Source organism: Rattus norvegicus, chromosome 3 (assembly GCF_036323735.1).
Source record: "Rattus norvegicus strain BN/NHsdMcwi chromosome 3, GRCr8, whole genome shotgun sequence".
In the NCBI taxonomy this organism is placed as follows: Eukaryota; Metazoa; Chordata; class Mammalia; order Rodentia; family Muridae; genus Rattus; species Rattus norvegicus.
This window is the reverse complement of record NC_086021.1, coordinates 43,077,331-43,094,840: the sequence shown is the minus strand read 5'-3', so window position 1 is coordinate 43,094,840 and position 17,510 is coordinate 43,077,331. Positions and strand designations below refer to the sequence as shown.

Below are 17,510 nucleotides of genomic sequence, written 5' to 3'. Positions count from 1 at the left end.
TTCTGCACCCAGGGGACTGTGATAGAAGGAAACTCTGGCTCTGGGAAGGCTACATGATCCTGACACATTTAGAATCCAGAGCTGAAGAAGGATATCTTCCCTATGAAACAAAGGACTCACTCGTCTTATACTGCAGGGGCCTGCTGCAGAGCACTGCTCCCTGGCTTGGGAAAGCTCAGAAACCTTGGCAAGGACATAACCACTTCAAAATCACTTCTTTTTTTTCTTTTCTTTCTTTTTTTCGGAGCTGGGGACTGAACCCAGGGCCTTGTGCTTGCTAGGCAAGCGCTCTACCGCTGAGCTAAATCCCCAGCCCCTCAAAATCACTTCTTACAGTCTACCTAGATAGGGCCACATGGGAACACAGAGGGACCTAGTTGTCCCTTGATGGGAGGTATAAGGAAGGTGCTACTGAAGAATTGGAACAGGATCTAGAAAGATGAGTTAAAGACTTTACAGAGGTCAGGCCAAGGGCATTTCAGCTTTCTGACCCACTGAGTATATAATGGACATGACTTTTGTGCCATTTCATTTGTATATGAGAGCACCAATATCAGCGCTACCTCAGTGAGCAGGTGTGGAAGGTTTAAACCACATAAATCTGTCATAACAGCTGCTGGCACAGATTAAGGATGAAACCAGGTTAACAAATATTGATAATGGACAGCTACTGGAAAATGCAGGAAGGTGTGGCAAAGCCTCCTCAATATCAGGTAAGGGGAGAGGCATGGGGAGCAACATGGGCAGGAATCGGAACGGGTTAAATTCGTATGCCAAGAGAAAGTCTTTTAAACAATTAAGTAAAGAATGACTCACAAGAGCTAGAGGATTGCAGAGGCAGATGGGGCAGAATGAGGTGACAGGATGAAGACACTTTTGTATGACCCAGAAGAGGAAAGCCCAGCAAAGCACTAGGGTTCTTTGTTTTATAGTAGGCCAGACAGCATTTAAGGTCTGGGCTGGAACTTAACAAGTCTTTTCCTAGGGAAGGTGTGTAGAGGGGTAAGGGGGAAGGGAAGGCAAGCAAGCGAGCGAGAGCCCGGGCGGAGGTGGGGGGTGCGGTATCACTGAAAATCACTACCACCGCTGGTCCTGAGGGCCTGTGGTCGCGCGCCATCTGGTGGCAGCGGGAGGTGGGCCCTGGAGGAGGAAGGGAAGAAAATCCAGGATTTTATTTGGTGGGAACTTCGGTAAACTGAGGCAACAGTGTGTTTGTAAGAGTTGGTATCTTACCAATGGACCCGGTCCTTACTACAACTCTCATTTTTTTCAGACAGGTGACTGTACGGAGGTGGGAAGGAGAACACTCCGGGGAAGGGACACTCTTAAAACAGAGCTCTTTAAGACACACGGAGTCAGGAGTATCAAGTTTTCTTTGGTGGCATCAATGGAAGTGATCTTAGTTTGTCCATCTGTTCTATGGGCAGGGTGCGGGGAATGAAAGAGGAGGAAGAGAAACTTTAATCTTTCCCGCCCACCCGGAGGTAAAGGGCTTTAAACACTTCTCCGGAAAGCAGAGCTGTATAGATTCTATTTGCATACGAACGCAGTCACCTCGGGTTAAACTCGGGTCCTTTAATCTCTGGTCCAATTTGTCGCTCAGCCCGGGAGGAAAGCCCTCATGAGTACCTATACACCCCGCCCCCTGGGGCCTTCCCCGACAGGGCTGGGCTTGGTTGCACGTGCTCACCCGGTTCCCGGAGGATCCGCCTCCTTGGAAAGGCTCATTATTAGTGCGGGGAGACAATTGGAATCATAGAGAACTGTGAACAGGGATAAGTTACAATAGAGAGAAAATTGTGACATAATAGTTTATTATCAGAGTATACCAATTTTTTTTAGAGTTTGTAATAATGATAGGTTTGGGTTCTCCCTACTCAGGTCTTCCTATTTTTTTTCCTCACCCCTTCCATTGGTAGAGTCCCGTGTGACCAGCCTCTCCGGGAGGACTACATTTCCTAGCACTCCCCACGGGCATGTGCGTGGCAGCGGCGCGTGACGTCAGAGGAGGGAGCTGGCCAGTGCTGAGGGGGCGCGGCGCGGAGGGGCGCGGAGCCGGGTGGCTCAGGGGCCCAGAGTGTTCGGCGGCCGAGAGCCTGCCGGCCCCTGACAGCCCCCTCCCCCCCGGTGGAAGACCAGGACGACGACTACGAGGGCGCAGGTCATGGCGGAACATCGAAGCCAGCGAGGGCCCTGAGCACCGCCGCATGGAGCGGGACGAACGGCCACCTAGCGGAGGGGGAGGCGGCGGGGGCTCGGCGGGGTTCCTGGAGCCGCCCGCCGCGCTCCCTCCGCCGCCGCGCAACGGTGGGTAAGGGGCCTTCTGAGCCCGGGCGGCCCCAACGCCCGAGTTCCCCCTCTTTCTCTAAGCTGGCTCTAGCTCCGGGATGCCGGGCAGCTCCTCAGAATGGACTCCACCCTGGGCTCGCACTCTCTAGGCAGGGTCCCGGGTCTCCTCTGCTTGGACCCTCCCCCCCACCCCCCGTCGCCTCTGCGCCTATCCTTTCTCCTCCCCCAGGAGGCCCTGGTGTACCGAGCACCCTTTTCCTTCACCAGGGAGCTCGCCGACGCCACACCTTTGCACCCTGCACCTATCCTGGAGCGTTTTCCTCCTCCGCAGTCCCGCGCTTCCTCCCAGCCCTGAGAGCCTCCGCCTCTGGGCAGACCGGTAGTGGTCCTCCTCGGACCTCGGTGCTCGCTCCTGTCCCCCTGGCCTTCCTTTATCCAGGCTCCTTGTAGGCGACGACTTTCTGCTGGCTCAGGTCTCTAGCGGGATCCTGGGGCTCCGGGACACCTGCCTTTTCCCGGTGTTTGCCGGACGCTTCTCGCGCCGCCCAGCCTAACTCTTCCGGGGTGCTGAGAATTCCTCACCTGGCCCGGCCGCTTGCGTCCCCTTGTCCCAGCCCAGCCCTCAGGTTCCTCGGGGTTGGCTCCCGCTCCCTCCCCGGCTCAATGTTTTATTTGTTTCTGTTTGATACCCCCCCCCCCCCCGCTTCGGTGTTTGCAGCGGAATGTTTTTATTGGTAAAGTGTAAGGAGCTTTTGTGAGGTCGTAAAAGGTGAACTTTTGAACTTGGAAAGCGCCCTGGAGCAATTAGCGCAGGCGATAGCCCCGGGAGGCCTGCATTACAAAGGGTGCTCGTTGCGGCAAGCAAACGCTCCCGCGGCAAACCCGATTTATTTATTTATTTGCCCTGCCTTCCACTTTTCACATCTCCTCATTTCCGAATAAAGGGCAGGCTCTCAGAGATCCCTGCCTCCTCCCCTCACTGCGCCATAAACGCGCAATTCTCTGGAAGATCTAGGACCCGAACAGTGTCTAACAAGTAACAGATTTCAGATTGAATGCAAACACTGGGGACAGTTAGGAGGCACTAAAAATTGTTTTGGTAAGAAGTTTCTCAATCAGGACAGTGACCTGGCAGGTGTGGGGAAAGCAACCTGAAAATAGGTCATCGAGGTGAATGAATAGGTGAATGAATGAGGAGGCACAGAAGAGAAATCTCGAGTTGGATTTGGTTCTTCATAACCTTATAAATTCATTAAACACTCATCGTTAATTCGGTACATCTTTAGTTTCTTTTAAGCCATTTAAAAGGAGAAGTCTGTTTAGAAGAGAGCCTAGTTAATTTGATATGATAGTGATCAAATGGTGACGTTTTCAAAGCCCGTGAGTTTTAAAGATGTGCATGATGTGTGGGATCTAGGTGGTCGGGCATCCGGTCCGCGCTGATCTGAATGTGAGCATGTTTGGGATCAATAAAATCCCACGTCACAAAGGGGAAGGAAGGAATATAGTTAAGGGTAGAAAGGGACAGTGTGTAGAAGAACAATGATGGTGGTTTTGGCGTTTTAAATTTATGCACAGATTTGCTTTGGTATTCATTTGTAAATGTTGTAATTCTTGATGTAAGGTTTGCCACGCAGTTTTTTAAATTCGGTCTTCAGATCTATCGGGTGTCCCTGTTATTTTGGAAATGCCTTCCTGTTTGCTAACTGTTCCTGTTCTCACCTGTGCTTACTATCAGATGACAGATTTCACTCCAGCCATCACTTTTAATTCTACTTGAGAATATTATTGTAAGGAAAGCCAGAGAACAATGCATTTGCTATTAATTATTCATTGGAACATTTTAAAGAACTGAGTGGCAGTTTTAGTTCCTAATCAGATTATTTGTTAATACGAATCCTTTCCACAAATGGTCAGAACCATTGAAAAGAATTTTAAGGAGCAATCAGTCTGTTAATGTTAAGAAATATCTCTAATATATCACATCAGTCCAAGTTAGTGATACAGTTCCCACTTTTGGCAGCTTAATTGGTTCAAAAGATAATAGGAAATTTCTGTAGCATAGCTTGTTTTTCAGTACAGAAATAAACATGGTCTATGTAGTGTTTTACAGCTTATGCTAGTTAATTAGTACCCAAGAAGTGCTCAGAAGAACTTTCAAAACATAAGATAAAAATTGCTTTTGGAATAGTGGACTCTCTTTCTTCCTTCCTTATGACTTTTTTTTTCTCCAAAGAGAAATGAAATTGTTTGATTTCTTCGGAGAAAATTACTTCTTTAACTTTCCATCTTGGTGACATTTCCATTTTCTTGAGGTCGTTATCTAGAGAGAAGGTCTTTGGTCTGTGTTGTGAAGAAGTAAAGTCCATTGATGCTGAATTTACAGTCCTCCAGATGTTTTTATGATTCCATCAGAACAGAGTTGCTAGCCTTTTGATGCACCATCACCCCGCCAGGAATTCCTTGTGCTGACTTTGCTATTTTCGGCCGTTGCTTGCGGTTTTCATAACAAACAAACTCATTCAGTTGTAATAGTGATTGCTCCCTTTTGGGATTTCAAAGCAAGATGAATGGTTTGAGGGAGCATTTGTTCATTTTATTTCAAGAGGGTGAGGGAATAGGTTTTTAACTATTTAAAGCAAAACAAGAGCCATTGTAAGAATTAAAAGCATATTTCTCGTTACTATACTTTGCAGAAAATGAGTTCACTAAATACTGTGTGCTTCCCTTCACAGGCATTTACCAACAAAATGCTTATTTCTTAAAGTAACAAGTTAACAAATTAAATTATGTCACAAATTTAACTTTTTAGTTCTGGGATTTGAAAACTTAATTCTGAATCAACTGAGAGAATTTTCTGGTTTCCTTGAGAAATCTGAGGTGTTAAATGGCCAAATTTTCTATCTCGGCTGTACCGTTCGTTCACCAAATGCTGAGTAGCCTTCCCCTTGCACAGCACGAGTCTAGCAAGCTTACTAATTTGATTCTGTATTTTGTTGTAGAAAGTTTTATGCTTGTGGAAGTACACAAAAAGGTGTTAGAAGGGAGGCTAATGAAACAAGGCTGGCAGATTTCCAAAACATTGCTCATTCATCTATCGCTACTTCTTGATTTCTTCTGGGGCTGTAGGGCCAAGGTAGAAAATATATTTTAGGTTAAAACATAATTTTTTAGTACAGTTGGTAAAAACTTTTTAAGTAGAAGACAATGACTTATTTGTATTTAAAAACCAGATTATTGTCATCTTGTTTGTGGAAGAGTCTGAATTAGAGAAAGCTCTTTCTACAGATAAACAGATAGCTTCCTAATGTGTCTAATGAGTAGTTATAGTTTCTCCAAACCAGAGAAATTATGAAGGAAAGTGTTTGCTTTCACATTTTGTATTCTTGAGGGCAACTTAAAATTTAAAAAAAAATTTTTTCTTATTAAATGTTTTCCTGGTTCAGGTAATTCCTTGAACATTTATGGATGTCTCTGTTTGATAAGTGGGATTCAGAGATGTCAGAATTATTAAGTTGTCAAGGAGGTTTGTTTCTGAGCCAGGAAATTTTGTTTTGGATATAGAGGTTTTTGTAGCTGAAGTTTTGGATTCATTGTAATTGTACATTTTAAAAACATTTCTGGATATAATGTTGCTGTACAATATTCCCAAAATCAACCCCAGTCTTTCTGTTTCCTAGTGTTTACATCATATTTAGGGGCTTTGATTGTAACTTATGGAAAATTAGAAGGGGAAAAAAAAGCCAACATCCAAGCACTGTGAGATATCCATTGTTTAGAAATAAGTAGGTGTAATTTATTCAAATGAAATATTTCTTGCGTATTTTGTTCTTACTGTATTCTGTTCTTACGACCTGTTAAACAACATTTTTTTCTAGAACAGTTTCTGAAGAAAACAGATTGGTTTCTGTGGGTTACAGTTATTTAAATTATTTTAATGAGACTTTTCTAGTGTACCCAGCAATTCTAATTAACAGTGATTTAGCTTGGGAGGGACCAGGATTTCCTCAGCTGGCTGCTGGGGAGCTGAATTGCTTTTTTCCCCACCCCCAGCTGCACAGAATCGTTTGATCCCCATGCTACGACCCTGGTTGTCATTTGAGAGAGCAAACTGAGAGAGAATAAGTTGGGAAAATAGCCTACTTGAGCTTCATTTGCATTCTTAGTTTTTGTTCTTAAATTATAGGAATAATTGTCAAATTTTTAACATGTTAGAAGCAAGGTGGCTTTACTACTTTGTCTAAGAGAAAATTCCCAGATTGCCTTAAAAAAAGAAAAATACAGGTTTTGTTTTAAAACTTTCAAAAGTTAGCCTCTGTATGACAGAGACTTTTTACTTAGGTAGTTGGTGGTTTTCCTGTGGCATTATATAATCCCACATTAAGAAATTATAAATCCTTTAGTTTCTACAAGTAGATGCTATAACTTTGTTATATTAAGAAATATCTTTGAAAATTATCTTTAAAAACATCTTTGCATCCTAGTTGCAAGCTCTGAACCCTTAAATTTGTTTACAACAGAAAAGCTATTCAGCCATAAATACTCAACCACATATTTATAAAGCATATTTAACCACAGATGGCAGTAGTAGTGTATTTTTCCAATTTCTAGACTGTTTTTTTTTTTTTTTTTTTTGCTTTTAAGCAGACGTCAATTCTATGGACGTTGTTGGTAAGTGGTCTGGCAGGTGTAATATTTCCTTGGACAGCAGCATGTATTGTATTCTGAGAAACAGATCCCAGCATCTGATTTGGAGATAACACTCTGTGGGTGGGTGGTTTGTGTCACAATAGTTAAATAGTTGCTGTTAAGGGTGAGTTTTTTTTTTTTTTTAATTGATAGTGGTAATTAAAATAGTTGTTAGAATAGTAGCGGTAGCACCTAGGATCTGTGGTTGTAGTCTTGTAACAAATGTGCTTACAGTTGCTTGGACTACTATTTTCCTTGGAAACTATGAAATGTAATTGAGGATACTTTTCATCATGTGGAATTCCTTAGTTTCTTAATTTTCAACTCCTTTCATTTGATAGAAGCGTGGAATGTTAGATTTCTCTAAAAGCATTTCAGAGGTCTAGTTTATTCTGTTTTTCCAATTCTTTGTTATAGCTAAGATTTCCATGTTTTTTATTTTCCTCTAAAAGATTAATTGGGTAAAGAGATAATTGAACTTCCCTTGATATTTTGCTTATGTTTCCTTGAGACATAATCTGATAAAGATTTATTAAAGAGCTCATTCTGTTTTAAAATGAAGATGAGGTTGGCTCAGGGTGAGAACTAGCTTCACTAGTTTTCACTTAAAAGCATCTCTAATTCATGTGTTCATTTCAGCGTTGAAGCACATCATCTTGGAGGAATTAAAAGATTCAGTTTGACTTTTTTTTTTTTTTTTTTTTTTTTGCTTCTTTTTTTCGGAGCTGGGGACCGAACCCAGGGCCTTGCGCTTCCTAGGCAAGTGCTCTACCACTGAGCTAAATCCCCAGCCCCGACTATTTTTGATAATGTATAGTCTACTGGATCAGATTCAATATTCTTATTACTACAGTTTATTTCAGAGAAGAAAATTCTGAACACCACTGTGAGCCTTTAATGTATACTAAATAATGTAGTTACAAAGTAATGAGGTAGTGCATTTTTCATCATTCATCATTTGTCATTTATTACTAAATTGCTTTACACTTAATCTTTTCCAACATGTTGAGTCTTTAAATGTAGTTTGCATTTAAACCAGTGGTTTTCAAAATGTAGTCCATAGACCTCTGGGAAGGGGTGTGTGTGTGTTCCTGAGACTCTTTCAGTGATGTTTTCCAGGTCAAAGTTTATCTGTCTATCTTATTTATATATTCATATATTAAATATATGTATGTAATATCAATGTTAGACAAAGAAAACAGCATTTGTTGTCAGTAATTACAGTTTGAGTTTGCAAGTAATGGGATTTTAAATTTTTTTCCTTCTCTTCTAGAGACAGTGTTTCTCTATATAGTTCTGGATGTTCTGGAACTTTTGCTGTAGGCCAGGCTGGCTTCAAACTGAGGGATCCATTTACCTCTGTCTCCCAAGTGCTAGGATTAAAGGCATTCACAACCACTGCCAGGCATAATGAGATTTTTAAAATCTTGGGCCTGCTGCTATGAGCTTCACAGCTTCTTAGTGCTTAAAACGTTATGGTGAGATAGGTAGTGATATTAAAAATAGAAATTTTGGTATTGCATAATAAAGGGTGCTTATCATTTATAGGATCTGAGTAACTCAGTGATACATTATTTACTAAAACATGTATAGGCATGGTATTTGAAAATAACTGCCTGGCTGGTCGTGGTGCTTGTAGTGGGGGTTGAAGCAGGAGGAAGTGAGTTCTATCTGGGTCAAAGATCATTCAACATGAAATTCAATGAAACCGAGGGCACGTACTTTACTGGTAACATTTTTTTAGTTTTTGCAGTCCTGGGTATTGGAGCCAGGGTCCTTGTGCTTGCTAAGCAACACCCTACAAATGAACCAATGGTAAGGTTTAAAGCTCTACCTCGAACTAACCTTTAAAAAACCACCAATTACTGAATTTTAGTATTGACATAAAAGAAAAATATCCATTTTTTTTAAAAGCAAGTATTCTTTTTCTAGTTATAAATCTGTGAGGCCAGATTTTCAGCCTACACTTGTAGTGTACATAAATATACTGAACGGGGGAGTGGGAGAATCTAGCTGTTAAGGTGACTTTGGAGAGATTTGGAGGATGGTGCCATTCCTACAATTTTATATTATTGCAGTTGGCCTTGTTAATATATAACATGCAATGAGTTACTAATTACTTTTAAGAAAAAAATAGTTTAAAGTTTTCAGGTTCATTTTCCAGTATGGTAAATATCATTACATAAATTCATATAGTACCAGCTCTCTGGGGTCTCCAGGAAATTTTCAGAGTGTAGAAAGAGTTCTTATAGCATAGAGACCAAAATATGAGAGGTCCCTGACGTAAGTGGAAAACATTTCATATGTAGGAAGAGGATGACTTTACTATTCTTACTAGTACTTGACTTTTTTTTTCCTCCTTTTTCCTCATGTCCTCTCTCTCCTCTTTAGTTCCCCTCTCCTTCTGTCTTCCCTATCATTTCCCTCCCCTTCCACTTTTCCTGAGATAGTGTTGCTGCCAAATGTAGCCTCGGGTGCACTTTATCTTCTTTCTTTAGGGTCTCAGGTACTGAGGTACAGGCAAGCACCACCCTCAAGCCTGACTTAGATTCTTTTCTTTTCCATAATGGATCTATCTTTTACTGGGAAAGAGTGCATATTGTTTTGTTTTCACTGTTTGAAGCCAAATGAAGTGTGTCAGTCTGCTCTCACTGAGCTCTGATGATCCTTTTGTTACTGCTTCGTGAAGCCTGTGGCCCGACTGCTGTGTTAGGCAGCAGTTTTCCAACACTCACATTCTCTGCAAGAAGTATACACCTAAAGTTATGGAACCACATCTGGTAACAAAAATAGTAAGGTTCATTGCTACAAAACGTTAACTACTCAGAAGCTATACAAAGTACAGCTTGATCTAGATAATCCCTTACTGAGCCTTTCTTCCCAGGTGATTCAATTGAGTTGACAATTAAAACTAACAATTCTGTGGGCTAGTGAGGTGGCTCAGCAGTTAAGAGCAATGGCTGTTCTTCCAAAGGACCAGAGTTCAGTTTCTGGTACAAGTTGGGCCGCTCCTAAATGCTTCAGCTTCAGGGGCTCAAATTTCTTTTGACTGTGGGCATCTGTACCCCAATACAAACACATACACATAATTAAAAATAAAAAAAAGTGTAGCAAAGAATTTGACTGATTTACTTTCCTAAGGCAAGTTTGTCTTTAGAGATTCTTGTTAAAGTTGTGATTTGGCAATGCTATTTTGTAGATTGGTTTTCTTTGAGCCTGCTTTTCACTGAGATAGTAATGAAGTGTGCATAGAAAAAGCATATCCTTCCTTTCATGGCCTGAGAAGACCTTTCTAAGAGTGAATCCCGTTTTAGTGTAAGTCAGTTCCTGTGCTGTTTAAGGGTTAGGGATACAACCTTGGGTAGGGTTGGTAGAACTCACTCTGTAGCATTTGTTAGAAATGTCACATAATGAAGATTGAAATGAAATGTCACATAAAGTGTGAATAATAGTTGGGAATTACTGCATCAGAACTTAGTTTGAGTGGATAAGGAAACGTCATTAAGGTATTTGGGGTTCTGTCTTAAAGAGTTCTATAATTATATTGGTGTCTGAGAGTTCATGTTTGGTACAAATGTGTTGTATGGTATTTGCAGTTTGGTTATAAGGAAATTGTAAACTTATTTCTTGATTTTGATGCCTAGATTTTATATTTGCAATGAAGTATTTAAACTGATTCTTTAGTCAAGTCAAATGATTTTAACTCAATTGTTGAAGCCAATCCTTTTTTCCTTCATGTTGATACTGTACCCTTTAAATCTGACTTATCCTTTCAGTCCTTTCACCAGAGATGCCTTTTCAACAGGATAATAAACCACCTGGGGGAACCCCCTACTGACATCTATTTAGAGGGCTTTGTTTTTTGGAAGTGCTGCTAGTGCCAGCCAGGGAGGAAGGATTTTAGTTAAATGGTGTGTGAGGCAAAGAGCACGATCTGGAGCAGTGCTTCTCAACCTTCCTAATGCTGCAACCCTTTAATACAGTTCCTTATGTTGTGGTGACCCTCAACCATAATTTTATTTTTGTTGCTACTTTATAGTTGTAATTTTGCTATCTTTATGACTGTAATGTAAATATCTGTGTTTCCTGTCAATCTTTGGTGACCCCTGTCAAGGGACTGCAGAACATAGGTTGAAAACCACTGGATTGGACTGTGACTCAATAAAGATTCTGCCAGTGTAACTTTGTTCTCTGAATTTCAGTATTCCCCTTTAATAACAGCTTACTTGTAGTGTTTATATACTACTTTAAGCCTCTTCCATATACTTTATCCTTAACACCCTGTGAACCATGAGCTCCATTATCCCCGTTTTCGGTTTTAGAAACTGAGGCCTGGGGCCTAGGGAGGTAGGAGCTCATCTGTTAATAGCTCTTGCCTCCCAACACTGAGGACGCTGGCAGCTGCTTCAAGTTGTTCTCTGACTTCTGCACGCCTGCCCATGTTCACATACACAGTGATTGTTTAAAAAACAATGGAAAAGAAAGAACAGCTCTGAAGCTCATAGAGGTTCAGCCCCCACTCCATTTCACAATAACAGTACTAATAATTTATTTTTTTTAGATTGAACATCCCTTTCTTCTTAAATATTCTAATATTTCTGAAATTGCCTGATTAGGGACAAGATCTGTGAAGTGGTAAGCATATGTTTACCCCAAAACATACCCGAGAATACATGCTTTTGTTGAGAAAGTTCAGTTAGCTCTTACAGATGAAAGTCACAAAATCCACTCGGAGTTGCAAACAACTATTTCTTCTTGCATCATGGATTTACTAAGTGACTGACTAGAAGATAATTTTATCACTAAAGAGCAATTCTAGCTGAATAAGAGCATTGGGTACTTAGGAAAGAAGGGATTTTGAGCTCCTGATGTTCTTGTACAACATATATGAAATTGCTGTTTAATGAGTGTTAAATGAATTAAAGAAACAGTTCAATCTTGTGTTGTTTTCAGACCTTGCTGGTAGTTAGAAACAGTCTACAAAATAGAAGAAAAGCAAATTGAGAAAATTAGTGTCAGCAGTGTTTTTAACAAGTGTATTGTAGCTAAATCTAAAATTTGATGGGCCCTCCTAAAACTAGAATAAAGTTTCCATTTAGAAACTTGGTTCTCCTTAAAGTTTAGGAGACTAGATATCCCAGGTTAAGGTCAGATGGCCAATAAACTGCCTGTTTGCATGACTGAATTTGAGGATGTAGTTTAGGAAAATGTGGCCTTTGTCCCTACTACCTGTTCCATTTCTGCTACATAAAAGCTGGTTATATGAAGAGGGAGATCCAGCCAAGAGGTTGATCTGACCTTTCCCAAATGTAAATATGAAAGCTGGTTGCCTAAGGCTTGTAGGATACAGCAGGTGATGTCCTAACAAAGAGAGAACTAGTGCAAAAAAGGCACCGTGGGTCATAGATTGGGATAGCAATGTAGTTTGAGCAGGAAAATTAAATGAACCCAGAGAAGACTCAACCACTTCCACGTAGTGGTTGCCTGGATGGAGATTCTGGAACCATCTGTTTCTATGGGCACACCTCTAAAAAGGAACTAAGTTAATCCCTGGAATGATTTTTCCAGCTTTCTGGTGGGAATGAGTTGGGCAGAATAGGAGGCTGAGATTACCGTGCTCTGTATAAACCAAGCCTTCACATCCCAGAGTCTCAGAGGTTTGTATTTCAGATACTGTCTAATCATTCTTACATACAAGTTGTCTGTTTTTTTATTAGAAGGCTTGGTTTCCAAAAGGTGCAGTGTCGTGACACGTATATGTAAATGCCTGTGCAAGTCACCTTTCTGTTTACAATTAGAATGCTAATGTTAGGGTGATTTGTAGTGTAATGTGAGAGAAATTCAATATTTCAATATTTCTTTTAAAATGGATTCACTTTTCTTCCCATTTGTAGCTGGTTCCTGTCACACTTCTCTTTTGTGAGTTCAGCTTTATTTACCAAGCCAAGTCCATAGTTAATTTCAGAGCTTTCCCTCTGTGTGTAAAGGGATTTTTAACTGTAAAACTCTTTGAGCATGGAGAAGAGGGCCAACTTCTGAAGATCAAGTGCCTTGCATTTGAAAACATTGATTCATTAAGGAAAATTGGGAAACAGAAGGGAAACCTTACTGCTGCAGGACTGTGAAAGGGAGCTCAGCAGGAAAGGGGCTGCAGTGTCGTGGGGGAGGGGCCGAGGGGGGCGTGCAGCCTGGAGCTGCATTCGAAGCACTCATCAATCATTTTACTGGCACCAGGAAGCCAATCAGCCTTTAGAGAAGAGAGCTTAATCAGTCACCTAATGTGGGAAATTACAATTGCTTTCTCCCCAAATATTCCCTTTCTTGCTGATAAATCTCGAAAATAGTTGGGTGGGTGATATTCAGGGTTCAGTGGATTATGTCAGTTACTGAAATACTGTGATGAAGTTAGGTTAACATTTGAAGCTGAAATTTCCTGTCTGCTGTGAGCCTTTTACAAAAATATTTCCCCAAAGTTTGCTTTTCACACAATGTTTCCATTAATTAAAACAGAATTTATGGGTTACTTGTTAAGCATCTCAGACTTATGGCTGGAGAAAATCTAGTTTCGCAAAGACCTTGCTTGTAAACAGGGCTAGAGCCTTGTGGAATGGGTGTGCTCCGGGGAGGAACAGCTGGAAATGCTTGCATATAAGTAAATAACGGTAGGAGGAGGGCTGTGGTGGCTGGTGCTCAGGTTTGAGGAGTGATTTCTTGTTAATAGAGCTCCTTGCTATTTGGATTTAGGCATGAGCTCCTTAACAATTTGCTGTTTTTAAGGTTGAAAATACACCTCTACTTTCAAACAACTTTTTAAAAACTTTTTTCCCGGGGCTGGAGAGATGGCTCAGCGGTTAAGAGCATCTGACTGCTCTTCCAGAGGTCATGAGTTCAATTCCCAGCAACCACATGGTGGCTCACAACCATCTGTAAAGAGATCCGATGCCCTCTTCTGGTGTGTCTGAGGACAGCTACAGTGTGCTTGTATATAATAAATGAATAAATCTTTAAAAAAAAAAAAACTTTTTTCCCAAGTTCAGGTTTTTTTGGGGGTTTTAAATTATGTCTGTCTGTCTGTCTTTGCCTGTTCTTGTGACAAATGGTAAAAAACGTTTCTGCTGTCTTTTTTTTCTTAATGTTAAAAATGTCGGGGTTGGGGATTTGGCTCAGTGGCAGAGCGCTTGCCTAGGAAGCGCAAGGCCCTGGGTTCGGTCCCCAGCTCCAAAAAAAAAAAAAAGAACCAAAAATGTCATTCATTCAGCATGACTTTATTTGAAACTTTTTTTTTTTTGGCATATGAATTACTGTCTACATAGTAAATAGTTTTTCACTCTTAAAACAGTAACACCGGGCTGGAGAGATGGCTCAGTGGTTAAGAGCACCCGACTGCTCTTCCAGAGGTCATGAGTTCAATTCCCAGCAACCACATGGTGGCTCACAACCATCTGTAAAGAGATCTGATGCCCTCTTCTGGTGTATCTGAAGACAGCTACAGTGTACTTATATATAATAAATGAGTAAATAAAAAAAAAAAAATTAAAACAGTAACACCGGGGTTGGAGAGATGGCTCAGGAGTTAAGAGCACTGACTGCTCTTCCAGAGGTCCTGAGTTCAATTCCCAGCAACCACATGGTGGCTCACAACCATCTAGAATGAGATCAGATGCTCTCATCTGGTGTGTCTGAAGACAGCCACAGTGTACTTATATACATAAAATAAATAAATCATGGAAAACCAAAAGCCAGTAACACTCATACTGTCATGTTCTTTCTTTTATCTTGGCTTTGATTGTAGGACATTCTAGAATTATGAAGATCTGCCTTAGTGTTCTTTAACTAGTAATTGACTTAATCCATTCTGAGATACTTCTGTTAACTAGGGCTTTAATACTATTTAGAAAGAAATAGGTATGCTACAGATAGCATTGTGACATTGGTAGGCTGTTTTGCCTTGTTCTTATTTTTTGTTTGATAGATAAAATAATTTCTAATTTCACATACACTCTACATACATACATATATACATATATATATGTGTATACATACATACATACATATGTACATACTTACATATGTATGAGAGAAGACAGGAAGTATGCATGTGTGTTTGTGTGTGGTGCAGGTGTGTACCTGGAGGCCAGAGAATGACTCCTAAATACATCTCCACTTTTATTTACTGGAAACAGGGTCTTTCATTGGGAGATTTAGTCCAGCTAGCCAGCTGGGATTACAGACAAGCTAGCTGGCTTTGGGTGCTGTGGTCTGAATTTTGGTTTTCACACATGTATTGCAAATGCTCTCTCCTCTTTCCCCAATTTCCCCAGCCCTACTTTCTCTCTGAATCTTTGAGATTCTAGCACTCATTTTTCTCCTTTTTGTCATCATGGGCAGAGGAGTGCTTTCAGACCCTTCTGCTGTTGTGATCTTTCTTCTCAGGGATTATTGTTAAATAGGTAACAAAAAGCATTTTTCTAGTTGTTATTCTTAAAGGATAGTATGCGTTTGAATATTGTTTATAATTTTCCACAGTGCCTTCAGCATGGGGCTGGAGAGATGGCTCAGTGGTTAGGAGCACTAGCTGCTTTTCTGGGGTCCTGTTCAAGTCCCAGCACCAACATGATAGCTCATAACTCTGTAACTCCAGTTCCAGGGAATCTGCCATCATCATACAGAAATATAAGCAGACAAAACACCAATGCACATGAAATAAAAACTAAAATATCATTTAAAAAGCTTTTAAAAACTGTCGACAAACTTCAAGTTTTGCTGACTAGTAACAGGTGCGAAGAAGCAAAGCTACAATTGAACTACAAAGCTACAAAGACTCCCACTACAGCTGAGTGGGATTGGAAAATTAGGCACATGGAAGGAGAAATTAAATGAATTTTTTAGAAATGAGTATATATTTCGTAGGTTGCTTATTGTGCCTGGAGTTTTATGGTTAGAGGACCTAAATTATCTCAGAATAATTTAAAAGATACAACAGTATATTGTTTGTTTTGAGACAAGATCTCTCTATGTAAACCAGGCAGGCTGCCTAGGCCTCTCAAGTGCTGGGATTAAAGGGATGCACCACCAAGGCCTTGGCATAATCAGAAGATTTTATAGAGGTGGTTTCAGAGTGGAAATTGAAACATTTTGGGAGCCTAGTTATTTATAGATTTTTAAATAGAGGTAGGCAAATTAAAAATCAAGGAGTCCTATTGTCTTAATTTTTTTTAAAAGATGTATTTATTTATTATGTATACAGCATTGTGCTTGCATGTATGTCTGCAGGCCAGAAGAGGGCACCAGATCTCAGTGTAGGTGGTTGTGAGCCACCATGCGGTTGCTGGGAATTGAACTCAGGACCTCTGAAGAGCAGTCAGTGCTCTTAACCTCGGAGCCTCTCTCCAGCCCCATCACTTAAGTTTTTATTGATTGAGAGTGAGCATAGACATTTGAAGAGTGTTGCTTTGCTTCTTTGCTAGTTTTTTTGCTTCTTTTTTTTTTTTTTTTTTTTTTTTTTCCCCGGAGCTGGGGACCGAACCCAGGGCCTTGCGCTTCCTAGGCAAGCGCTCTACCACTGAGCTAAATCCCCAACCCCCTTTGCTAGTTTTTTTAACCGCAGAGCCATCTCTTCAGCTACAAATTTAATTTATTCTTTCATAATACTTTTCTAATAAGAAAGTTAATAAGTGGGGTTGGGGATTTAGCTCAGTGGTAGAGCGCTTGCCTAGCAAGCACAAGGCCCTGGGTTCGGTCCCCAGCTCCGGAAAAAAAAAAAAAGTTAATAAGTGGGCCTGGCGGTTGTACACGTCTTTGATTCCAGAGCTTGGGAGGCAGAGGCAGGTGGTCTTTATGAGTTTGAGGCCGGTTGGGGATTTAGCTCAGCGGTAGAGCGCTTGCCTAGCAGGCGCGAGGCCCTGGGTTCGATCCCCAGCTCCGGGGGGGAAAAAAAAACCTAAATAAATGAGTTTGAGGTCAGCCTGGTCTACAAAGTGAGTTCTACGACAGGCATTAATAAACATAGAGAAACCGGTCTCAAAAAACAAAACAAAACAAAAAGAAAGAAAATGAATTAGCCATCTGCTCTTTCCCTGGGATGGAGTGGATGCTTCTCTTCAAATCCCGTTTGGTAATTAAAAGCCTTGAAATGACCTTGAGTCTAACGGAACTGTAAAAGCTGTCAAGTTAATTTTATATCTTGTGGTAATTTCAAAAGAAATGAAGTAGAATCTCTTCTATTAGCTACAACATTAATCATAGCTGTGGGTATACATTGAAATAATTAATAAGATACTCTTAAGTACAAAAGAGAAGCTCAAAATAGACTACAAGAAAGTCATTTATTTGTTGAGCATTTAAAATGTGTACTTGAAAGGGTTTAAGGTATGGTGGTATTTTACAGAGTATCATTTTGTGCTGTTCAGATTTGTTGAAAGATCTGTCTTTACTATCTTAACATAAAAGAGATTTTTGAACCCAGTGGGAAATCAGAAGAAATATTTCAACACAATTTAGAAGTAACAGTTAATGGTTCTTCAATATCTCAT

At 40.7% G+C, this 17,510-nt stretch overlaps 1 protein-coding gene across 7 annotated transcripts in view; it reads left to right on the top strand.

Annotated features, from left to right (window-relative positions):
* The first annotated feature begins 218 nt into the window (after positions 1-218).
* Positions 219-17,510, top strand: part of Nr6a1 (nuclear receptor subfamily 6, group A, member 1) — a 189,791-nt gene continuing 172,499 nt past the window's right edge. For 6 of the 7 annotated variants that reach the window (XM_039106243.2, XM_039106245.2, XM_039106244.2 and 3 more), the window contains exon 1: positions 219-2,307. In XM_039106243.2, coding sequence (XP_038962171.2) covers positions 1,977-2,307 — 331 coding nt within the window. In that variant the 5' untranslated portion in view covers positions 219-1,976. The remainder of the gene's footprint in view (positions 2,308-17,510) is intronic. The other variant, NM_001100861.1, reaches the window with a different exon arrangement.